We start from the raw sequence: 25933 nt of genomic DNA, 5'->3' as shown, positions 1-25933 counted from the left end.
CCACCTCCTGGGTTCAAGTGATTCTCTCACCTCAGCCTCCCGAGTAGCTGGGACCACAGGCGGCGCCACTGCCCCTGGATAATTTTTGTATTTTTTTTGTAGAGACGGCAGCGGGTGGGGGGCGGGGTTCCCTATGTTGCTCAGGCTGGTTTTGAACTCCTGGGCTCAAACCGTCCTCCCACCTAGGCCTCTCAAAGTGCTGGGATTACAGGCGTGAGCCACCGCACCCGAACTACAAAATAAAACTATTGTTAAAACATTTCTAAAGGCGTAAAGTACGCACAATTAGTTAAAAATAAATTAGGCGTTAAAAATGTCAAAATAAGGGAAGGCTAGATCCAGTTTACCGGAATTGCGCTGGCGATGGACGGTTCCTAGTATACCACAATCATGTATATTATGTCCCATAACCGAGGGGCCGTCATGGCCATGAAGGAGAAGAGTTGCGTGGCTATAGCCGCAGACAGGCGCTTCGGAATCCAGGCCCAAATGGTTACCACGGACTTCCAGAAGATCTTTCCCATGGGTGACCGGCTCTATATCCATCTGGCCCGGCTCGTCACTGACATCCAGACAGTTGTCCAGTGCCTCAAGTTCCGGCTGAACCTGTGTGAGTTGAAGGAAGGTCGGCTGTCAAATCTTACACCCTTATGAGCATGGTGGCCAAGGCCTCTTGTCTGAGAAACGGTCTGGCCCCTACTATATTGAGCCAGTCATTGCTGGGTTGGACCTGAAGACCTTTAAGCCGTTTATTTGCTCTCTAGACCTCATTGGCTGCCCCATGGTGACTGATGACTTTATGGTCAGTGGCACCTGTGCAGAACGAATGTATGAAATGTGCGAGTCCCTCTGGGAGTCCAACATGGATCCAGAACACCTGTTTGAAATCATATTCCAAGCCATGCGGAATGCTGTGGACCGGAATGCAGTGTCAGGCATGGGAGTCATTGTCCACATCACTGAGAAGGACAAAATCACCACCACGACACTGAAGGCCCTAATGGACTAACCCTGCTCCCACAGCCCACTTAAAAAAAAAAAAAAAAAAAAAAAAAATATATATATATATATATGTATATATCCTTTCTTAAAAATATCAAAATACAATAAAACATTCCATCATTTTGTTTGAATGTTTTATACACTATTTTCCTATTGTATGATTCGTGGATCTCAAATATAAAAATACAAAACCAAAACAACATAATGAACACCCAAATCCATTTCACTTAGAGCTTATCATTGTTAATACTTTGGTATGTATGTGTCTATCTATCATCTATTGACCTGAATGCATATATTTTATATATCTAGATACATATTTTATCCAGATATGTATGTATCTGTCAGGTATTGATCTGGATACACATTTTATTGAAAATGTAATATTTTTAATCTTTTTTATTGTTTAGCAATATATTATAAACTTCTATGTCAAAAAACTTTTAAAGAATAATACTTTGTTTTAGAATAGTTTTGGATTTACAGAAAAATCGCTAAGATAGTACATACGATTCCCATATGCTCCACACCCAGTTTCCTTTCTTATCGTCTTAAATTGTAGGTACATTTGTCACCATTAATGAACCAATATTGATACATTATTATTAATTCAAGTCTGTACTTTAGTCAGATTTTCTTAGTTTTCATGTAATGCCTTTGGTTTTTTTTTGTTTCAGGACTCCATCCAGGATAACATATTACCACCGATTGTCATGTCTCCCTAATTTCTCAGACTTTCCTTGTTTTTGATGATCTTGACAATTTCAAGGAATAATTAGGTGTTTTTCGGATGCCCTATGATTGAATTTTTTTTTTTTTTTTGAGATGGAGTCTTGCTCTATTGCCCAGGCTGGAGGACAGTGGTGCGATCTCGGCTCACTGCAAACTCCACCTCCCAGGTTCACGCCATTCTCCTGCCTCAGCCTCCAGAGTAACCGGGACTACAGGCTCCTGCCACCACACCCGGCTAATTTTTTTGTATTTTTGGTAGAGACAGGGTTTCCCTGTGCTAGCCAGGATGGTCTCGATCTCCTGACTTCATGATCCACCTGCCTTGGCCTCCCAAAGTGCTGGGATTACAGGCGTGAGCCACCATGCTCGGCCCAGTTATTAAAATTTATCTGGTGTTTTTATCACGATTAGTCTGGGGTTATGGATTTTGGGAGGAAGGCCATAGAGGAAATGTGAGGACATGAAATTTGGGAGGGGCCAGGGGTGGAATGATATGGTTTGGCCGTGTCCCCACCCAAATCTCATCTTGAATTGTAGTTCCCATAATCACCATGTGTGGTGGGAGGGACCCGGTGGGAGGTAATTGAATCATGGGGGCGGTTTCCCCCATGCTATTCTCATGATTGTGAGTAAGTTCTCACAAGATCTGGTGGTTTTATAAGGGACTGTCACTGTCAATGTTGACCATAGCCACCCGCCTGAGGTGGTGTGTTTGTCAGGTTGCTCTATGGTAAAGTTGTTCCTTTTCCTCTCCTTTCTGGAAAGTCACTATCTGTAGCCCACACTTCAGGAGTAGGGGGTTATGTCTTCCCTCCTTGAGGGCAAGCTATCTACATATATGTTTTGGAGTTTTTAACACACTTTTGCAACCGAAAAAAGAAAGAATAACCCAAACAAACAAGAGACTGCCTTGTATTAGAAGTATCTCCAAAGAACACTATGAGGATGTGAATCTGTGACAATGAAGAAAACTCCTTTCTTGGTTAAGTGACATACATAATATATTACTGTGTTCTCATGCTGAAAATGAAGACATACCTGAGACTGGGTAATTTACAAAGGAAAGAGGTTTAATTCACTCACAATTCAGCATGGCTGGAGAGGTCTCAGGAAACTTAAAATCATGGTGGAAGACACCACTTCACAGGGTGGCAGGAGAGAGAATGAGTGCTGAGTAAAGGGGGAAACCCCTTATAAAACCACCAGATCTTGTGAGGACTTACTTACTATCATGAGAATAGCATGGGGGAAACCGCCCCCATGATTCAATTACCTCCCACCGGGTCCCTCCTACCATACGTGGTGATTATGGGAACTACAATTCAAGATGAGATTTGGGTGGGGACACGGCCAAACCATATCATTCCACCCCTGGCCCCTCCCAAATCTCATGTCCTCACATTCCAAAACACAATCATGCATTTTCAACAGCTCCCCAAAGTCTTAGCTCATTTCAGCATTAACCCAAAAGTCCAAGTCCAAAGTCTTATCTGAGACAAAGCAAGTTCTTTCTGCCTATGAGCCTGTAAAATCAAAAGAAAGTTAGTTACTTCCTAGATAAATGGGAGTAAAGGCATTGAGTAAACACACCCATTCCAAATGGGAGAAATTGGCCAAAACAAAGGGGTACAGGACCCATGCAAGTCTGAAATCCAATAAGGCAGTCACTAAACCTTAAATTTCCAAAATGATCTCCTTTGACTTTATGTCTCACATCCAGGTCACACTGATGCAAAAGGTGGGCTCCCATGGCCTTGGGCAGTTCCACCCCCATGGTTTTGCAGGGTACAGGCCCCCTCCCAGCTGCTTTAATGACTGGTGTTGAATGTCTATGGCTTTTCCAGGTGCAAGGGTGGAAAAGCTGTCAGTGTATCTACCATCCTGGTGTCCAGAGCACGGTGGTCTTTTTCTCACAGCTCCACTAGGCAGCGCCCGAGTGGGGAATCTGTGAGTGGGCTCCAATCCCACATTTCTCTTCTGCACTGCCGTAGCAGAGATTATCCATGAGAGCTCTGCCCCTGCAGCAAACTTCTGTCTGGGCATCCAGACATTTCCATACATCCTCTGAAATCTAGGTGGAGGCTCCTAAACCTCAGTTCTTGACATCTGTACACCTGCAGGCTCGATATCAAGTGGAAGCTGCCAAGGCTTGGGGTTTGCACCCTCTGAAGCCATGGCCTGAGCTATACCTTGGCCCCAGCCATGGCTGGAGTGGCTGGGACACAGGGCACCAAGTCCTGAGGCTGCACATAGCCAGGGGGCCCTGGACCCAGCCCAAGAAACCAATTTTTCCTCCTAGGCCTGGGGCCCTGTGATGGGAGGGGCTGCGGTGAAAATCTCTGACATGACCTGGAGGTATTTTCCCCACTGTCTTGGTGATTAGCATTTGACTCCTCATTACTTTTGCAAATTTCTGCAACTGGCTTGAACTTCTACCCAGAAAATGAGGTTTTCTTTTCTACTGCATTGTCAGGCTGCACATTTTCCAAACTTTTATGCCCTGTCACCTCTTGAATGCTTTGCTGCTTTAGAGATTTTTTTCTGTCAGGTACCCTAAATCTTCTCTCTCGAGTTCAAACTTCCACAGATCTCTAGGGCAGAGGCAAAATGCCACCAGTCTTTTTGCAAAGCAAGAGTGCCATTTACTCTGGGTTTCCAACAAGTTCCTTATCTCCATCTGTATTAGTCCATTCTCATGCTGCTATAAAGGACTGAGACTGGGTAATTTATAAAGGAAAGAGTTTAATTGATTCACAGTTCCACGTGGCTAGGGAGGCCTCAGGAAACTTATAATCATGGTGGAAGGGGAGGCAAACATGTCCTTCTTCACATGATGGCAGGAAGGGGAAATGATGAGCAAAAGGTGGAGAAGTCACTTATAAAACCATCACATCTTGTGAGAACTCACTATCATGAGAACAGCAGCATGGGGGTAACTGATCCTGTGATTCAATTACTTCCCACCAGGTCCCTCCTACAACAAGTGGAGATTATGGGAACTACAATTCAAAGTGAGATTTGGGTGGGGACACAACCAAACTGTGGCAGGCCAGGTCTCACTAACACAGGCCTCCATAACAACTCCATATCACATACTCAGTACTGACTGAGTGGTTAAGTTAAATATTAAAAGCCAGTGCCCTTATACAAAGGCTGAGATGTAACAATAGCCCATCAAGAGTTTTGCATAGGCCTTCTTTGGGCCTTAATGCATGACAAAATAGTGAAGGAATTCTTAACAGGACCCACTTATGATTAAACAAATTTTGGTCGGGCGCAGTGGCTCAAGCCTGTAATCCCAGCACTTTGGGAGGCCAAGTCGGGCGGATCACGAGGTCAGGAGATCGAGACCATCCTGGCTAACACGGTGAAACCCCGTCTCTACCGAAAAATACAAAAAACTAGCCGGGCAAGGTGGCAGGCGCCTGTAGTCCCAGCTACTCGAGAGGCTGAGGCAGGAGAATGGCGTAAACCCGGGAGGCGGAGCTTGCAGTGAGCTGAGATCCGGCTACTGCAGTCCAGCCTGGGCGACAGAGCGAGACTCCGTCTCAAAAAAAACAAAAACAAAAACAAAAACAAAAACAAATTTTACTGTGGGTCTGAAGAAACTCCGCAGGCCTCCACAAACAAGTTTATTAGGAGTCTGAAGGAACTCCCCAAACCTCCATGATTTAGTGGGAGACAAGATAAGGGTAATCACCCCAGCACCTGGACCCATTTAGATCAAGTAAATTTACTGAGGGTCCAGAGGAAGGTCTTCAGGACTCAGATCTTAGTTATAGATTAAAAGAAGTTAATTACTTATGTGTTTAGATAAATACACACTTACATGTAGACATACAGCTTAGAAGGGATGTAACCTCTGGAAAACTTTGTAATTTTGAGTTGGTCTGGCGATACTTTCCAGGCATTCTCCCAGTAGCTGGTTGCAGAAATAAAAATTCTCTTCCTCCCCAGTTCCTCTGCATCTCATTATTGGGCCCTGAGAAATTGCAGCTCGACCCTCAGTTTGGTCCAGGAACAAAACCATATCACCATCTGAGACCACCTCAGCCTGGACTTAATTATTCATATCACTATCAGCATTTTGGTCAAAGCCATTAGGCAAGTCTCTAGGAAGTTCCAAACTTTCCCACATTTTCCTATCTTCTTCTGAGCCTTCCAAACTGTTCCAACCTCTGCCTGTTACCCAGTTCCAAAATTGCTTCCACATTTTTGGGTATCTTTACGGCAGTGCTCCACTCTGTGTGGTACCAATTTACTGTATTAGTCTGTTCTCACACTGCTAATAAAGACATATCCAAGACTGAGTATTTTATAAAGGAAAGAGGTTTGACTCACAGTTCAGCATGGCTGGGGAGGCCTCAGGAAACTTACAATCATGGCAGAAGGGGAAGCAAACACATCCTTCTTCACATGGTGGCAGGAGAGAGAAGAATGAGAACTGAGTGAATTGGGAAGCCCTTTATAAAACCATCAGATCTTGTGAGAACTTACTATCATGAGAATAGCATGGGGGAAACCACCTCCATGATTCAATTACTTCCCACGGGGTCCCTACCACCACATGTGGAGATTATGGAACCACAATTCAAGATGAGATTTGGGTGGGGACACAGCCAGACCATATCACACACTAAGGACCTACAATTTTTTATTCATTGAACCATTAATGCTTGAGAAATCCTTTCTTTTGTGTCACCTCTGTCATCCCCTGCTGCAGTAGATGTCATTTGCCCCAACTCAGGTCTAAGAGAATGTTTCCTATTTCTAAAGGATAGAGAATGTTGAAGTCTTTTGCAGCAGCTAGGGAGTGGGCTGAACCCCTTGGCTGGATTGGGAAATTCTCCCACAAGTCAGGCCTGTTTCTCATTCAGCGGTTTTTTTTCTCTGAAGATTAGCGCTGTTTTACAAAAGGATTTTTGAAAAGTACTTTCCAGAATTAGTCAGATGTGGTGGTGTGTGCTGTAGTCCCAGCTACTTGGGAGGCTGAAGTGGGAGGATTGCTTAAGCCCAGGAGTTTCAGGTTGCAGTGAACTGTGTTTGTGTTACTGTACTCCAACCTGGGTGTCAGAGAGTCTCATAAAAAATTATATGTATGTATATAAAAGAAGAAGGCAGCTAAGCTAGGGAATAGTTCTATGCATGGGCCACAATGGCAGAAGGGAGCCCTTTGGGCAATGGGCTGGGCAGTTTAGCAGATAGAGATTGGCCAAGGCATTGAAACACTTGATTTATGAGCCCAGCTTCATTCAGGCCTTGCTGACGGACCCCAAATAAATCCCAGCTCCCTCCTCATGTGGTCTCTCTACTGTCCTTGGGATGGAGTCCCCGGACCCAGGAGTTCAGGCACGGTGATGAGTCAGGAGAAAGTCACTTCCTTTTCCTTGGTCCCTGGGCAAAACTTTATTCCCCCTTCTTCATCTTGCCCTGCCTACTTTCCCTCCCCACTTTCTGCTCTGGGAACCAGGCTCTTGGGGAGATTGAGCTGCTGCGAGAGCTGCCCAGGAGGGGCCCCATCTGAAGGTAAAGCCCCACTGGGCCTTTATCCGTGATCTTCGATCCTGTCTTCTCTCTCACTCTTGCTCTCACTCCCACTCACTCTCTGCCTCATGGTGGATCCATTTTTCTTCTGGTCTCCTGTCAGCTTTATTCTGTCTGCGCACCCACTTTTCTGCCCATATTCTCAACCACTTTCTCAAAGGCAGCTGTCCTGCTGGTCCCAGCTCTTTGCGCCTAGAGCCCAGAACTCGGGTGACTGGAACCACCCTGGTGTCCATTAAGTCCCCATCCTTGAGGAAGGTCCTGCCATTTTCCCTCAACTCCCCTGGCTAATCTTCTTCTTGTTCAGAGGGGTTTTCTGGGTGGGAAGGAGAGCTGGGCTGTTCCTGTGGCCTCTCCCACAGCTTTCCTGCTGTGGCCTTTGTCTTTGCCTGGATGCCTCCTGGGGCAGCACGAGCCCTCCTCTGGCCCCGTCCTCCAGTCTGGCCTTGGGAACATGAAGGTGGCAATGGCACAGCATGACTGAACTTGTTTTGTTTTTCTTAATTTTTTGCAAACTCTGCATCTGACAAAGGTCTAATATCCAGCAACTTAAATGTATAGGAAAAAAAACCAAACAATCCTACTAAAAAGTGGGCAAAAGACATGAATAGACACTTTTCAAAAGAAGATGTACATGCAGTCAAGAAGCTTATGAAAAAAAGCTCAACATCACTGATCATTAGAGAAATACAAATCAAAACCACAATGAGATACCATCTCACATCAGTCAGAATGACTTTTACTAAAAAGCAAAAAACAAAACAGATACTAATGAGGTTGTGGAGAAAAAGGAACACTTATATACTGTTAGTGGGAGTGTAAATTAGTTCAACCATTGTGGAAGACAGTGTGGCAATTCCTCAAAGACCTAAAAACAGAAATACCATTTGACTCACAATCCCATTACTGGGTATACACCCAAAGGAATAGAAATGATTCTATTTTAAAGACACATACATGCGTATGTTCATTGCAGCACTACTCACAATCGCAAAGACATGGAATCAACTTAAATGCTTATCAGTGGTAGACTCAATAAAGAAAATGTGATCCATATACACTGTATTAGTCAGGATTCTCTAGAGGGATAGAACTAATAGAATATATATATATGTGTGTGTGTGTGTATATATATATACACTTATAAGTGGGAGCTAAATGATGAGAACACATGGACACATAGAGGGGAGCTATACACACTGGGGCCTTTCAGAGGGAGGAGGTTGGGAGGAGGGAGAGGATCAGGAAAAATAACTAATGGGTGCTAGGCTTAATACCTGGGTGACAAAATAGTCTGTACAACAAACCCTTATGACACAAATTTACCTATGTAACAAACCTGCACGTGTACCCCTAAACTTAAAAGTAAAAAAAAAAGAAAATCAGGAAAATCATAGTTTTCAGGTCATCTCTTAATAAATGCCTCGTTTTTATAATTAAAAAAATTGATTTTCAGTTTACAAAGGTTACAGTGTTAATTGCTGAGAATTTTGCATCCAGAAGAAAACGAAATCTTAATACTTTGGTGTTAATAATATCCTTGGCAAATTATTGCAGTCTGTATATATATACACATAATAATATGTGTATATATACGTATTTTTATACATATATAATAATACATATATACATATATGTGTATATATATACAGACTGCAATAATTTATATATAATATATATAACATATATATACTAAAAATGGGATTATATTGTCTAAACTGTATATATAATAAAAAATATATATACTAAAAATGGGATTATATTGTCTAAACTAATTCATAACAGTTATTTTCTACTTTATTAAACTATATTGTAACATTGTTCTACATCAGTAGACTTCTAAAACATGATTTTAATATCCATACAGCATCCTACTATGTGGATGTACAAATTTTTTTTTATTTTGAAACAGAGATTTTTTTGTTCTTGTTGCTCAGGCTGGAGTGCAATGGTGTGATCTTGGCTCGTTGCAACCTCTGCCTCCTGGGTTCAAGTGATTCTCCTGCCTCAGCCTTCCTGAGTAGCTGGGATTCCAGGCAAGTGCCACTATGCTTGGCTAATTTTGTACTTTTAGTACAGATGGGGTTTCTCCATGTTGGTCAGGCTGGCCTCGAACTACCGACCTCAGGTGATCCGCCTGCCTTGGCCCCCCAAAGTGCTGGGATTACAGGCGTGAGCCACTGCGCCTGGCCAGATGTACAAAATTTTAAACAATATTCCATCACTGGAATTTAACATTTTTTTCTTGTAAATATTACTGAGATGGAGATTGTTGCACTTGTATCTTTATATATTACTTAATGCTTTTCTTAGCACAAACTTCTAGAAAGCGAATTGCTAGGTCAAAATGTTTTTGAGCATTTGATGCATAGTTTTAGAGCATTTGAAATATTTTGCCAAATTTCTCTCCACAAAAATTTTTATTGCTTTACAGTCCAATCGAATGTCTTTCCCCTCTTTTTCCACAATTTTCAGGGTAGGGAAATGAACTAAGAGTCAGGAATGAGTTGGGAGATGGCACAGGGAAGTGAAGAATGGGGAAGGTATAGATACTTAATATTCTTATGATGCAGAAAGGATCCAATGAAGACACAAAATCACTTTTCCTCTTTTTGGAAAAGAGGAAATCCTGGTGTGAACTATGAGGGGGATAACTCAGAAATGATTAGATGGACCCTAAGGGCCACGGAAGAGGAGGAAAGAAGCAGGTGAACAATTCCGGGTTAGAGAAAACCTGACTCTGGTAGCTCAAGGAGTTGAGAGGAATCTTGGAAAACCAGGCTTAGGCAATGATCAGGAACCAAAAGAAGCTGAGAGGCAATGATCAGGAACCAAAAGAACCACAGGCCAGGTCATGGCGCAGGGCTGGTTGGCTAGGACGCTGCAGGCACTGCTAGCACTGTTGCCGGTGACTCCTCTGGCACTGTGCAGGTGCTGAGGCTGCTGCTGGTGGGCCTTGGATGCCACTGTGGTCATCACCAAAATGAATTGTAAACTTTCCTCTACTTCTTTGAATCACTTGCACCTGATTCAAAGTCTTAGGCAGTTGCATCTGCTAGGACTAGCTAAGATCACAGGCCTGTGTCTTGTCTGTCAGAGTTTAGGGAATCCACAAATTTGGGCCTAATGGCTTCTGTAGAAGTGGATAGAACTTTGTCTCCCACAAGCTCTATCCACTTAGAGCTTGGGGGGAAGACCCTGTTATTAAGTTCATGGATGGCCTCCTTTCCTGCCATTATGACCCTTCTATTTGCAGGCCTATTAAGAATGAATTGGGGCCAAGATCAGTGGTCCACACCTGTAATCCTAGCACTTTGGAAGGCCAAGGTGGGAGGATCACTTGAGGCTAGAAGTGCAAGACCAGCCTGAGTAACATAGCAAGACCTCATCTTTACAAAAATAAAAATACAAAATTAGTTGGATGTCATGGCATGTGCCTGTGGTCCTAGCTATTTGGGTGGCTGAGGTGGGAGGATCACTTGAGCCTAGGAGTTCGAAGCTGCAGTGAGCCTTGATTTTACCACTGCACTCCAGTCTGGGCGACAGAGCAAGCTCCTGCTCCCACATCCCCATCCACCCAGAAAAAGATTGGTTTGCTGGAGAATGAGGTAGATGCAACCTCCTTTTGTTTTCAGGATGTGCTTGGGCCCCATCTGAATTTACCAGTTTCACTTGTCTATTAAGTGCTATTGGGGATACCTAACTTTAGGATGAGTGGGTCAAATTACACACAATTCATGGTGTGCAATACTGTTCCACAGTCACCTGGTGTCCAGTGGTCAGCTGTTCAGTGTATACCGTTGTCTATAAGCAACCCAAGAACAGTTTTACAAAAGGATCTTGATTGTTTGCCCCAAAGGGCAAAGTTTGGCTCCCAAATCTGTGATTCACCTCTTGGATTTACCACAGGCTCCACTGCCACTGCCACTGAGCTTCTTACGGTCTGCTGGGCAGTTGGGAGGCCCAGCGGCAGAACTGCAGCATGGGCCACTGGGAGAGCCTTTGCTTCCTCTGGCTTTTAAGACATCCGATAAGTGGGTTGAAGCAGCCGACCCAAAAGGACTATATGTCCCTTCCCAAATCCAGATAACCACAGGAGGTCTTTTCTTACTGTAGGGAGCAAAAGGTGAGGCAACTTGTCTGTAACATTTGAGGAGATACCTTGATATCCCCAGAAAACCCTCACAGAGGGGCCAGGCCCCTAAATTTATCTCCTAGGTATAAATGTACATCAAAGGTACCTGCCATTTTCTTCTCTCCAGATGCTGTCAGTGTAGTTTCATCAATAGAATGAACCAGTGTGGTGCTCTATGGGGTGGTGACCTGATCAAGGTGCCTGTGGATTTGGTGGTGCGGAGTGAGAAAGCCAATGTAACCCTGAGGCAAGACAAGACGGGTGACCTTGTGCCCTGCTGGGTGACAGCAAATAGCTTCTGGAATCTTCTCTGCTTATGAGATGGGAAAAAAATGCATTTTCTTTCTCAAGATTTGCATACCCAGTCCAGGTGAAAGGAAGTGACTTCCAGTGGAGGAGGGTCCCCAGTCCCCGCCCCCGACATCTTGCGTCACTGATCTCCTTTTCTCACTCCTGCCCCTCTGTTTATGCTCCTTAGCTCCTTGGCTGCCCTCATATTTCTACTTTCTCCAAACTCGCGTTTTCAGAGGGAGAATTGAAAGCATGGGCTCTAGAGTTGGAAACTCAAGTCGGTTATTTCCTAGCTGTGTTGCCTAGGGAAAGTTGTTTAATGTCTCTGTGCCTCAGTTTCCTCAACTGGTTGATAACAATAGAGTGGACCTACAGGTGGACCTACTGTCAAGCTTAAGCTTTGGGGCCCTTCATTTGTATGGGTCCTTCATAAAGGCATGGAAAGAGCCTTAGCAATTGTGTTCTTGTGGTCATATGTCCTTATATAAATTGCAGAAGTGATGTGTTAACTGCAGGCTGTTGCAATGTCTGTCTTTTTCACTCTCGCTTCCTCTCTGTCACATTTCCTCTTGTGCTGGGGGGTGTTGAAGTAGCCATGGATATTTTTGGATCTAAGGCAAAGTTGAGTTCGATATAGATTGAGTTTGGTGGGATATGTTTGTGTGGTTCACAGTCACTTTTGGGTATAGTTAAGTTATTAATAGCTGTTCTGATGTATGAATGACTTCCAGGAATACTTATTCCCCAAACTGTGCTATGCCACTCAGCATTGTGGGACAAAGTGCAGCACCACACATTTGAAGGAAGGAACCTTTAGACGCTGCTGCTTTTAGCTATTCCAGTCACATGTATCTGTTCAGTCTTCCCAGCTGAGCACCCAGATGTCATGGAGCAACACAAACCTCCTTGTTGTGCCCTGTCTAAATTTCTGTTCTGCCAGATTGGGAGCATAATAAAAAGTGATTGGGCTGGGCGCAGTGGCTCACACCTGTAATCCCAGCACTTTGGGAGGCTAAGGCAGGCAGATCACGAGGTTAGGAGATCGAGACCATCCTGGCTAACATGGTGAAACCCCGTCTCTACTAAAAATACAAAAAAAAAAAGAAAAAAAAAAAAGAAAAATCAGCCAGGCGTGGTGGTGAGCACCTGTAGTTTTAGCTACTCTGGAGGCTGAGGCAGGAGAATGGCGTGAACCCGGGAGGTGGAGCTTGCAGGGAGCTGAGCTCACTCCACTGCATGCCAGCCTAGGTGACAGAGGGTGACTCTGTCTCACAAAAAACAAAAAAAAGAAATATAATTGTTGTTTTTATGTCACTAGACTTGGGGTGGCTTGTTATGCAGCCTTAGAAAAACTTGAACATCATCCAATTGATGAAGAGGAGTGAGTCATATAAAGACATTGGGAAAAGATTTAGATTTCTTGCAGATTTGACATATAATACTGACATCAAAGAAGATAAGATAAATTTTAATATGCTACTATAATGGTAACTTTGAAGACAAACTGGTTAATGAGTAGGGTCAGTGCAAAGACTGTTTAAGATAAGTCACTGCACAGGAAAACTTGAATATTGTTAAATACCATAACTAATATATAAGAGAAAGTTGATAGTGGTTTGACCAAATTTGACAACCATTCTAAAAATTTATATAAAATTACCAATAATGAGTTGTGAAGTTGAAAAAGTTTTGCCCCTACACTATCAATAAAAGAACAAATACATTTCAATCAACTATCCTAGGGGAAAGACCAATCATCTTTCTAATCTCCCTGTAGAACTTGTCTTACAAAATCATTGTTGGGCCAGGTGCGGTGGCTCATGCCTGTAATCATAGCATTTTGGAAGGCTGAGGAGGCAGGATCGCTTGAGCAGGAGAGTTAGCAGCCTGGGCAACAAAGCGAGACTCTGTCTCTACCAAACAAACAAACAAACAAACAAACAAAAAATTAGCTAAGTGCAGTGGCACACATCCGTGGTCTCAGCTATTCAGGAGGCTGTGATGGGAGGACTGCTTGAGCCTGGGAGGTCAAGGCTACAGTGAGGCGTGATCATGCCACTGCACTCCAGCCTGGATGAGAGTAAGACCCTGTCTCAAAAAAAAAAAAAAAAAAAAGACAAAAGACAAAAATAATTGTCATATGAAAAGGTGATCAAATAGTATGCATCAAAATCCATGAGAAATAAGGAATTATTGAGATAGTTAATTAATACAAATATTTTTTTTTTTCTGAATTGTTTGATATTTCTGGCATTTACCAGTTTAAAAACATTTCTAAGTTTGGTAATTTATGTTTTTATTTTAAATAAATATTTGTAGCTAATTTAATATTTGTACTTATAGGTTCTTTGTATTAAATAGAGCAGTCCTAAATTGTATAAGCTTTAGGTCCCATAAAATTGGAATCTGTACCTTGTAGAGTTTTTGTGGGGATTAAATAAGACAGTTACTAGTCAAGAGGTTAGTATAGTCTTTGGTACATAGCATGTATGTGATGTTAGCTATTCTTATTACTATTCATTCTGGTTTGACTGTCTTTCCATGCTTCCTGTTCAGATTCTAATCATCTCAAGTTCTGCCTGCTCCAGATCACTGCACTATATCTCTTTATCTTTTCAGTAGAGTGTCTTGGCCACCTGGATCCTGGTTGCAGCAGTGGCATCTCTGGGGGACGTTTGTCTTTTTTTCTGTCTGTCCAGTGTCTTTGAACACGCTTTCCACATTTGGGAAGTTTTATGCCTCACTGGTCTTCATTCCCCAAGGTAAGTTGCTTTTCCAGATCCTACAGAGGAGGATGCAGAATTCACCATCTAAGGAGCTTGTAGGGAAGGCATCTGGCAGAGCCCAGGCATGCCGTCCCGAGAGCCAGCTGTAGTCACTGGGCAGTGCTGCGTGAACTGTGCTGCCAGTGCCATGGAGTTGACACTCAGTGCTGAGTGCCACCCCGGCCATGTGGCTGGAGAACCTGGTCCCCTTGGAGACGCTGTGCACTGTGAAACCTTCTTTGAATAGTTAGACTTTGCTTAAGATGATCAGCGTGGAATCTGTTGCTTGCAACCAAGTACCCTGACTGACGGACTGGTTTGTGGTCTCTGTGTCTGTTTTTGGTGTCTCTATTACCTATTCTCCATACCACAGCTAGAATGATCTTTTAAAACTCAAACCTGATCTTGTCACTGAGGATGAGCCCCCAAGTTCTCAAGTGACCCACAACATCCTTATGGTCTGTTCTCAGTGGAGATGGGAGCACTAGTAATTACCCTGATCCTTAGGCTTTCCACAAGGTGAAAGGATTTTTTATTCTGCTTCCAGAGGGAAACAAGGTAGAAACACTTCCTGCCGCCCTCTCTGGTCCCTGACTTGCTTCTTCATAGCTGGGGGAGCGACCTTAGTTACTCATGGTACTGTAGAGAGCAGTTTTGCCTTCTTTGGTTTTTCTTTCAGGCTGGCCTGCCTTTGGCCACATGTACTCTTTTCCCTTCAAACGGTGAGCCCCTGCTTGGAGTGACCTGTAATTTGTATGGATCCTCTGTCTGTAACTGGGAGATAGTGGTGAATGCAGGGAGTGTGACACTTATTTTGTTTTATTATTTTAATTAAGAAAACCTAAATAGAGACAGGGTCTCGCTATGTTGGCCAGGCTGATTTCAAACTCTTAGTCTTAAGCAATTCTTCTGCCTCGGCCTTCCAAAGTGCTAGAATTACAGGCATGAGCCACTGCACCTGGCCTATTATTTTAATTGACATATAATAATTGTACATATTTGTGGGGTACAGTGTGATGTTTCAATACATGTATACATTTGTATAATAAGTAAATCAAGATATTTAGCATATTGTAAACTAAAGATGAAATCCTAAGTCCCCCACCCACTGAGAAACCTCAAAAACTGAGTCCTCAGCCGTGATGGAATGGAAGGTCAGACACGCTTTATTATACCTCCTCTCTTCTATGGTTTAGACACAACAATTGACCAGCATTAATGTTAAAATAGAGATCATGAGATTGACATAATAGACTCTTTGTGGCAATAAGATACCAAATTGTGAACAGGACTTAAGGCCATGCCAGGCAAAGGTTAAGTCACATATTCCTATACTTAAAGAATAAACTACGTTCTAACTGCTACAAGGTTTTCCTTTTTCTTTAGCAGCTAAACAACTCTGGCCTCGAGATAAGCAATAGTAAAACAGTCGTAGCTCCTCCACCACCAGACACTTACTGACTGACTCCCCTGTTCCACAAGCCATAGCTACAGCTTTGATTGGCCCCTAAATCATAATGCATTTAAATGTTAAGTTTGCATCCCAAGGTGAACATGGGTCATATGCTACATACATGTTTATTTAGCACATACATGTTAGGACCACCTTCAGGAATATTCCTAGGTCCTCCCATAACCTACTGAATGTGTACACTTGGCCAACCTGCTTAGCACATAAATCCCTGTTCCACCTGCCTCTCCCTTGAAGTGCCTACCTTTTGGGCTTTGACTGGAACCTATGCTTCCCAGCCTGTTAGAATGGCCACCTTACATGCTGCAATAGTTTTTTAAGAAATAAAGCCTCTTTCCAGGGGTGGTGGCTCACGCCTATAATCCTAGCACTTTGGGAGGCTGAGGTGGGTAGATCACTGGAACTCAGGAGTTTGAAACTAGCCTGGGCAACATGGTGAAACCCCGTTTCTACAAAAAACAAAAACAAAAACAAAAACAAAACAAAAAATTAGCTGGTGCGGTGGCATGTGCCTGTAGTCCCAGATACTTGGGAAGCTGAGGCTGGAGGATCATTTGAACCAGGGAGGTTGAGGTTGCAGTGAGCTGAGATCATACCACAGCATTCCAGCCTGGGTGACAAAGTGAGACCCTATCTTAGGAAAAAGAAAATCCTCCTTTCTAAATTTATAATTATCTTATGCCTTTATCATTTCTATGTGTTGAAAACATTCAGAATTCTCTATTCTAGCTATTTTGAAATCTACAGTACAGTAGGTGACATAAGTCACCCTATGGTGCCATAGAACACTAGAACTTATTCCTTCTAAATGTACCTTTGTATCCACTGACTAATCTCTCCCTGTGTCTCCTTCCCCACTTCCTTCTCCAGGCTCTGGTAACCACCATTCTACTCTCTACTTCTAGGAATGAGATCAACTTCATGAGACTTATTTTGACGGGATCATCTGAGGTCAGGAGTTCGAGACCAACCTGGCCAACGTGGTGAAACCCCGTCTCTACTAAAAATACAGAATTAGCCGGGTGTGCCTGTAATCCCAGCTACTTGGGAGGCTGAGGCATGAGAATTGCTTGAAGCTGGGAGGTGGTGGAGGCTGCAGTGAGCCGAGACTGCGTCATTGCACTGCAGCCTGGGCGACAAGAGCAAAACTTCGTCAAAAAAAAAAAAAAAAAAAGAAAGAAAGAAGTGGGTGCAGATGCTGGGCTACAGAAGAACACACCGATTCCCGTGGTTACTCCCTAGCACAAGAGCAGAGTCTCTGTGGGGGATAAGGACCCCTTGAAGACCACAGGGGTGGTAAGAGGGAAGACTGGGTTCCCATCATTTCCTGAACCGTTCATGTTACTGATGAAATGTTGAGGTCTCTCCTCACTGAGAGCCAGAGCTTCTGGCGTTTCTTGGCTAGAGGACACAAAGGTGGTAACGGTGTGTGAGAGGTGAGGGGATAGAGGGGACCTGGAACAGCCTGTCCTTTTGCCTCGGCCTTCTGCTGTTCTTTAGCTATGGGGGACTCCAGGTAAAAAAGCGGGAGAAACCTCTGTCCCTGGCCCGAGGGAGGTGGGCAGCCGGTGGCACCTCAGCATAGAGGGATGGGAGTGCTTTGCTTCCACCATGTCCTGCTTCTGGCTCCCTGGTTAGCTCCAGCTCTGGATCCTGCCTTTCAAGCTGATGGGTCTTCTGGAATCCCTGACCAGCTCTTTCCTAAAAGAATCCAGAGCAGGACACCCCAGTGTGTTTCTGGGAGACATGTATAGGTTGTCCTTGGAGATAGCTTTTCCTGATGTCTAACTTGGTCATTTTTGACACCATCTGACCATCTTGCCTTTTGTGCTGGTATCTTGGGAAGGAGAGAGCCTTATGACTGGAACCCTCAGATGCCCCTCTTCCTGAAGGCCAAGGGCAGAATAGATGTTCCACTGAGTAGAGGAAGGCTCAGACACAGGTGGAAGAAAATGTAACACAGGGGCTTGGTAAACTCCTACACAGGCTTTGGGTGGGTCACTTAGTTGGAAGTCAAGTTCACAGACACCTGCTTTCATGACTGACACGGACCTCTGGCTACCGGTGCAGCCATGGCAATCACTGTGCTCAGGGATCCAAAACAATCTAGAAGATGCTAAATAAATGTTCTTTCCCTAAGGCAGCAATCACTTCCATTCTACCTCGGCCTAATAACCCATGCTCTGATAGTGAGTGTGGACTCTGGAATAAGAGACAATATATAGATTTATCTCTGCTTTAATTTCAGCACTTCCTTCCAAGAAGCCTTTTCTTTTGAAGCGTTGCATGATTTCTGTGAGAGTGGGGTTTAAATCCAGCCCCTGAAGGCTGGGAGGATGAGCAGCGAGTGAGTGAGCAGACATCCTCCGAGTCCCTTCAGGGCAAGGGGCTCTGCCTCTTCACCAGGTGTTGCAGGGCCCTCCTGACGTCCTTGTTCCGAAGGGTGTAGATGATGGGGTTGAGCATGGGTGTGACGACCGTGTAGAAGAGACTGAGGACGCGGTCTGTGGTAACAGAGGAGCCTGCCTGCGGCCGGATGTAGGTGATGCTGGCTGTTCCAAAGAAGAGAGAGACCACAAGCAGATGGGAGGAGCAGGTGGAGAAGACCTTGCGGCGGCTCTGGGTGGAGGCCATCGCTAGGATGGCTCCCAGGATGCGGATGTAAGAGGTGACAATCAGAGAGAAGGGGATCATAATGAAGACTACGGTGGCTGTCATCACGGAGATCTCGCTCCTGTGCTTCCCAGCACTTGCCAGCCTCAGTACGGGCAGGATGTCACAGAGAAAATGTGGGATGATTGGGTGGCTGGGAAAAGGTAGAGAGAAGATGAGGGAGGCATGGGTGGTGGCCGTGATGATGCCTGTGAGCCAGGAGGTGCCCACCATGGCCATGCAGGCCCGTGGGCTCAAGAGGGTGGAGTAGTGCAGGGGCTGGCAGATGGCAACATATCGGTCATAGGCCATGGCCGTGAGCAGGCAGCACTCGGAGATGCCCAGGACAATGAAGACGTACATCTGGGCTGCACAGCCCTGGAAAGAGATGGCCTGGGGATGTGGGGAGGCCAGATTGGCCAGGGTCCTGGGCACGATGTTGGTGGTGTAGAAGAGCTCCACCGCTGAGAGTTGGCGCAGGAAGAAGTACATGGGGGAGTGCAGGGCAGGGCTGACTTGTGTGAGGAGGATGATCAGGGAGTTACCCAGCAAGGTGACCAGGTAGACCAGAAGCACCACCCAGAACAGGGGGCCCTGCAGGGCCTTGAGGTCAGAGAATCCCAGAAGGAGGAATTCAGGCAGTGTAGTATGGTTTTTCCCAGCCATCACTCCAGGCCAGAAGCTGAGGCACAGCCAAGAAGAGAAGTTATTTAGAAATAACAATCAACATTTCTGTAATTTGGTAAAGCACTTTCCACACAGTTCCTCTCAAAATCAAGTGAGAGAATTAATATCTTCTCTCTGAATGAGCCATAGGTCTCAGAGAGATTAAATAATGTGGCTGAGATAATATCTAGAAAGTGGCAGGCCTGGAACTTGAATCCAGGTCTCTTGACTGGATTCGATGCCTTTCTCACTGTTTCCTGTGCTCTTGTCCTATGCCTGGGGCCTGACTCCCATATGTAGAGACTCTAGCTCTGATCTTTGGATTTCTCTCCAGAGTGAGGGGTGGAGCAGTTGCTATGACCTAGGCCCTTTTGTACTCTCTAGACGGATGCTGAGGCCCAAAAGAAACTGGGTAGCACCAGGGACTGTCCCGAACTGGTGTCTAATGTTCACCATAGTGAGCTGTGGATTTAGAGTGTCACATAGTGATATGACTATTTGTGATAATACTGCCCAATTGTATCTTTGGGATTCTGACACCTTCCCTGATTTCTCTGTTCTCCTCTTATCTGGGCCCCTGTGTTCAGCTACACTAGCTGCCCTGTCCCAGCATACCCTATTCTCTCAGGCCTCCAGGCATTGCCATAGTGTCTCCTTGCAGAGAATATTTCTATTCTTTGTATTATACTCCAAGCCTTCACTCAAGTTCCACTATCTCGGTGGTAGCTTTCTGTGATCCTCAGGCTCAGAAATAATTATCCATGGCATTTCGAGATTAAAAGTGACATTTAGAAACATATATTTCCATATGACAGTACTCAGATCTTATCTTCAACATTTTAGGAGGGTGCTGTGCAGCATCTGTTTGAACATCTGCAGTGATGGGGAACTCACCACCTATTGAGGTAGCCCTTTCTAGCTATGGCTTCTTCTGCCTGTAGAAAAAGGCTTTACTCTATTGGTCTTGGCTAAATGCTTAGTGTTTCATACAATGTATAACTCCTCTTGCACCAGAGAGCCCTTGAGTATTTGAGGAAGGCACTTTTATCTCTGCTTTCATGAGATGTTGCTTGTCCTTTGGTCCCAGCACTTATGACTCCACTGTGAGATCCTGCAGGACACGGTGGGGAGGTGGGGAGGCAGTAGCCTATTTTAGCAGCTGCTAGTGTTTCCCAGGTGCTTGGTTCCTGCCAGGCACCATGCGAAGGGCTAAACATTCATTAAATCATTGGATCTTCCTAATTACACTACGACATAGAAACCTTCATTTTCTCCATCTTACAGATAAGGAGAGGGAAGCCCAGACAGTGTAAGTAACTTTCTCAATGTCACACATTTCGTAAGTGACAGAGTTTGGGTTCAAATCCAGGTCTGCCTAACCCCAGAGTCTGTGGTCTTAACCGCCAAGTTATCAACTGCCTTAGAGGTTAATCACCAGAAAAACAAGCTCAGTACTTGGGCCATGTCGAGTGTTCGCTAAACATTTATTAGACGAGTGAACGAATCTCAGTTTTAAAGACAGAGGAACTAATAAATAGAACAATTAAGTGATTTGCCTTCATTTAGGCAGCTAGTTAGACAAAGACAGGAAACTAGACTGAACTTTCAGAAGTCCTGGTCCCAAGATTCGCGGAGCTTTGATCACCCACATTGACCCACACATGAGGTTAGTCTAACCATCTTCATATTTAGGAAACAGAGCCTCAAAGTTCTACCCATTGCACTTAACTCTCATCCCACCCTCACTCTGCTGTCTCTCCATATATATATATATATTTGTGGCCTTAAACCATTTATTCCAGCTTACGTTTAGAGAGTGCTGTGTGCTGGGGATTATACAGTATATCAGTTGACCTTTATAACAACATTAGTGACAATTGTTATTTTGTCGTTGCAGATAAAGAACCAGAGCTCTGAGGGCTTAAATGACCTATGCAAGATCACAAAGTCAGTGAACAGTAGAACCAGGATTGTAATTTCGAGCCTGAGATATCAACCACATACTTACTATATCTCTAGTGAGGCCAATAGCCTCACCCTACACTTTTGAGAGATGAACTTGCATGTAGTCAGTTTGGACAGAAGGAGTATCTTAGTTCATTAGTTCTCTCTACTTTCATCAATAAATCTTCATGACATTTTGGGCTGGCTGATTAAAAAGGAAAAAAAAAAAAACAACTTTTCAGATGTCCACATCACCAAGAAAACACGAAATAGATCTTGACGTTTTCAAATTTTAAAAATGTTGTTGGCCGGGCGCGGTGGCTCACGTCTGTAATCCCAGCACTTTGGGAGGCCGAGATGGGCAGATCACGAGGTCGTGAGATCGAGACCACCCTGGCTAACACGGTGAAACTCCGTCTCTACTAGAAATACAAAAATTAGCGGGGCGTGGTGGCGGGCGCCTGTAGTCCCGGCTACTCGGGAGGCTGAGGCAGGAGAATGGCATGAACCCAGCAGGCGGAGCTTGCAGTGAGCCGAGATTGCGCCACTGCACTCCAGCCTGGGTGACAGAGAGAGACTCCGTCTCAAAAAAAAAAAAAAAAAAAAAAAAAAAAAAAAGTTGTTGTTTTTCAATTAAAAATATTTAGGAAACATTTGGAATAGATCCACCATTATTTCATCACCTTAAATTCTTTTTTTTCTTGTAATCACCCTCAAGTCTTTGTCCCACTGCAAACCCACTTGCTCTGTGTGTAGTCATAGTGTATATACTATTTTGTCTTCTTTTCCTTTTTTAATGTTTGCTGTAAGCATTTTGCCATGAGACCACATAGTATTCTGAACAATCTTTCTAAGAAAGTTCTTGTAGTAGTCCATTGAATTTCTCCACTAATATTTAACAGATACTTCTCATCCTTGTGCACTTTACGCTGTCCTATCTTTTTTTGCTATGGTAGATAATAATGCAAACAATATTTTTGTGTGTGTCTCAGTTTGCCTCTGTTAGCTTATTCCTTTAGGGTAAATTAGGAGTAATATTATTGGCTAAGCATGTGGACATTTTTATGGGTCTGGCTGTGTTATAATTGTTTTGGATTCCTGTAGTTGGACACATGAGTGGCAATACCAACCTTCCATGTCTTAGTAAAACTGGGATCCTTAAAAAACTTCAGTAGCTTTAGGGGTACAAGTGGTTTTTGGTTACATGGATGAAGTGTATAGTGATGAAGTCTGGCATTTTAGTGCACCAGTCACCCAAATAGTGTATATTGTGCCAATAGGGTTTTTTTTTTTTTTTTTTTTTTCCCTCAGCCCTCTCTCACTCTGCCCGCTTCTGGACTCCTTGACCCTCCCTGTCCTCATCCAGCCCTCTCCCTCCCTCCATACTCACCTCACCTTTTCCACACTGTGCGCATTTCTTCACTCTCAGACCTCTAATTAGATTTTGCCTCAAGATGTCATCCGTGAGGGTGGAGAGGCCAGTTTCTCCCCGACTGTCTGCTCTTCCTTCCCTGTTTCCACTCTGACTCTGTGAATTTCCCTCTTCCTCTTCCCACACATCCTGACACAGTTGGGACAATCTTCAGAGAGACATTGGCCCTGGAGTCACCACCGTCCTTTTCAAAGCCTCCCACAGAGGATCGTTGAGAAAGACAGAGAGTAACTGCCCGCCGGGTCACAGAGAGGGGACGAAGTTCTTTTTAAAAAACACTACTTTTAATTGTGGTGAACACATATAACATAAAATTTACTGTCTTAACCATTTTAAGTGTATGTGTCAGTATTGTGAAGTATATTCAACAGAACTCTAGAACTTTTTCATCTTGCAAAATGAAATTCTATACCCATTAAGCAACTCTCCATTTCCCCCTCCCGTGGCTCTTTTTAAAACCGTAAAACCATCCCTATGCCTCCAATAAGCCTTAGAGAGACAGGCAGACAGGCAAATTGATCAGCGAACGGGCACGTGGATTGGGGAAGAGATAACCTGTAGTTAACCGGCTAGATGGACAGAGGATGACCGGCAGGGTGTGGCTGGCTGGCTACAGGACTGGTCACTGCACTCCTGGATGCAGGAGGTGAGGCCATTAAAGGCTGAATGGAACAGAAAGTAGATCTTGAGGGGTAGCTTGACATCTCAGGGGCAAGGGAGTTGGGATTCTGGAGCCTAATGGGGGATGCAGGAAATGGGGGAAATGGGGGAAGGACAACCTTTATTGGGTCAGAGAGGTCTGGGGGAGCACAGCCAAGCAATAAACTGGCTTTTGTTCTTTCAGATTTTTTGTTTTGTTTAAAGTATTAATGGGAGCTGCACATGGTGTGTGTGTGTGTGTGTGTGTGTGTGTGTGTTGGGGAGGGTGTGGGGCAGCAAAGATGCAGGGAGCTGTCTGTGGGCTCTGGGATGGGACCCATTAGCAGGAGCCTGAGAGATGCTGACCACAGACACTGTGGAGGCTGTGATGCCCGGCTGGTTTACACGCTGCACGCAAACCCACAAGCCTGTGCACACTATCCACTGCCTCACTCCATCACTTCATCCCACACACCCCATCCTATCAGACACACCCCATCCTATCAGACACACCACAGACATGCCTATCACATGATCACCACACTTACAACACGCTACACACCCCCCACAGCATACCTACTCATGACACACATCAAAGGCTTGCACAGTCTGTGTATATACACACTTGCCTTGTTCTGTTATGTACAATTTTATCTGGCAGAAATTGTCCAACATTCTCTGTCTCCTTCCCAGCCCTTCTCCCTGTCCAGCCAGCTTAATGACACCTGAATCACACCTCTGCAAAAGGAATAGTAGAGATCTGGGAACCCTCTCTGGACTTTTTTCTCCCATGCCCAGGGACAGATACTGACTCCCAACACACAGCAAGAGGTCCTAAGGCCCTGAATGGGCCCTGATCTGCTCACTGTTCTTCTTCTCTTCCTGTTTTTGGCAGGGTCTAGATACATCAGGGAAAGGCCCAAGGCTTCCTGGCACTGTGTGGGGCACTTACCTGAGGAGGTGAAATGATCATCCCGCCAGAGAGGGGGGCTGTCGGGCACAGGCGAGGCTCTGCTGTTGCCCTGTCTCCTCCCTGGAAGCCTCAGCCTCTGTGGTGCCCATGTCATTCTCCAGCTGGCGTTGTGCCTCCACCCTGCTGGAGATTTGGGAACCCCTGACTCTTGGGGTTTCCCTGGGTAACCCTGGGCTGAGAGAGTGTCATGCGCCAGATAATTCTGTCTGGATCCCCAGTGCCTGCTGTGTTCTTCTCCTCTCCTTAAGCTCGTTGCCCCTGGCCAACCTCCTGACACCTTTTTTTTCCTCTGGGATAACTATCGCCTCCCCACTCGTGAAGGGTCTCTTTGGTTACAGATGACATGAGGTTTGAGGGTCTCTGTCCCTCCTGTCTAGAGTCTCATCCTGGGAACTAACTCCCGTGAGTGAAATCTCAGCTTCTTGTTAAATGGAGATGCTCCTGGAGAATTCTAGAGGCTATGCCAGTGAAGTCATTGATCTCCATGCTTGGTTTGCTTTTTAGAAAGTGTTCCAGTGAGGACACCACCTGTCTGCTTATCCAGGGGCTCACAGGAGGGAAAGCTGGGTTTCCATCAATCCTGGATCTCCCACGTCATTGCAGATGTGCTGAGTGAGGCACTTACACAGAGAGTTCAGCCTTCTGAATATTTTCAGCATAGAAATGATGATGGAGGGTGGTGACATTAGGGGTAGAACAGAGGTGTTACCTGAGATAACCTGGGCCTTTGCCTAAATCCCTGATGTCCTCTAGTTGACACTTGCTGTCTCCACTTTTTATCTCCCATTTTCTCCAATTGTCCCTACCACTCCAGAATTTTCTCTTATCAAGATAACCAACAACTTCCATGTTGCCAAATCCAGTGGTTAATTTTCAGTCCTCATCTTAATCTCTTAGCAGTCTTTAACACATTTGGTTCCCTCCCCTTCCTGAAACACTTCCTTTAACTTATATGACTTGCAAACATATATCTTTGTCCCTGGCCTTTTCTTATCGACACAACTGAGTACTTCCCCTTAGATGTTTCAGAGTCACCCCAAACTTACCATGTCCCAACTAGAGCTCTTGTTCCTCTCCTGAGCTTCCCCAGTGCAGTAAGGGATGTGTTGCCACCCAGTTGCTCAGGCCAAAAATCCAGCTGTCCATTTTGTTAATATTTCTTTTTTAACATCCCACACTTAATTTTTCTCAGCAAGTCCTGTCACAGTTCTACCTCAAAAAGTCAATCCCAAGCTACCCTCTCTTACCATGTTTGCTGCTAAAACCTGGGCTCAGCAAATTGTTTTTCACTGAGCATTTCTTGCCCTCTGCATCTCATTCAGCTGGTGAGATTTTCTCCAAGTGTAAGTCAGACAATATCATTCCTTTCCTTTATTTTTTATTTTTATTTTTATTTTTTATTTTTGAGTCAGGGTCTTGCTCTGTTGCTCAGGTTAGAGTGCAGTGGTGTGATCTCGGCTCGCTGCAACCTCCACCTCCCGGGTTCAAGCAATTCTTCTGCCTCAGCCTCTCCAGTAGCTGGGATTACAGGCGTGCACCACCACGCCAGGCTTATTTTTGTATTGTTAGTAGCAATGAGGTTTCACCATGTTGGCCGGGCTGGTCTTGAACTCCTGACTTCAAGTGATCCTCCTGCCTCGGCCTCGCAAAGTGCTGGGATCACAGGCACCAGCCACCGTGTCTGGTC

At 44.7% G+C, this 25933-nt stretch overlaps 1 protein-coding gene, 1 long non-coding RNA gene and 1 pseudogene across 2 annotated transcripts in view; 2 read left to right on the top strand and 1 right to left on the bottom strand.

Moving 5' to 3' along the window:
• LOC119623882 (uncharacterized) overlaps positions 1 to 18079 on the top strand; it is a 46928-nt gene extending 28849 nt beyond the window's left edge. The window contains exon 3 of the long non-coding RNA XR_012094512.1: positions 16846 to 18079. This is a non-coding gene — a long non-coding RNA (uncharacterized lncRNA). The remainder of the gene's footprint in view (positions 1 to 16845) is intronic.
• On the top strand, positions 391 to 1022 carry LOC103238477 (proteasome subunit beta type-3 pseudogene; annotated as a pseudogene).
• Positions 18080 to 18316: 237 nt separating the features above from the next.
• Positions 18317 to 19258, bottom strand: OR10P1 (olfactory receptor family 10 subfamily P member 1). The gene has a single exon (XM_008003559.3). It carries the CDS (start codon positions 19256 to 19258, stop codon positions 18317 to 18319), a length of 942 nt encoding a protein of 313 aa, XP_008001750.3.
• Between the last annotated feature and the right edge of the window lie 6675 nt (positions 19259 to 25933).

The sequence above is a fragment of the Chlorocebus sabaeus genome, chromosome 11, assembly GCF_047675955.1.
Source record: "Chlorocebus sabaeus isolate Y175 chromosome 11, mChlSab1.0.hap1, whole genome shotgun sequence".
Classification (NCBI taxonomy): domain Eukaryota; kingdom Metazoa; phylum Chordata; class Mammalia; order Primates; family Cercopithecidae; genus Chlorocebus; species Chlorocebus sabaeus.
Note: the sequence above shows the minus strand (reverse complement) of the source record. Positions and strands in the feature narration are given on the sequence as shown.

Bases quoted from the DNA above. Each gene is read 5' to 3' on its own strand.
- OR10P1 (XM_008003559.3), bottom strand. From the start codon at position 19,258: ATGGCTGGGAAAAACCATACTACACTGCCTGAATTCCTCCTTCTGGGA.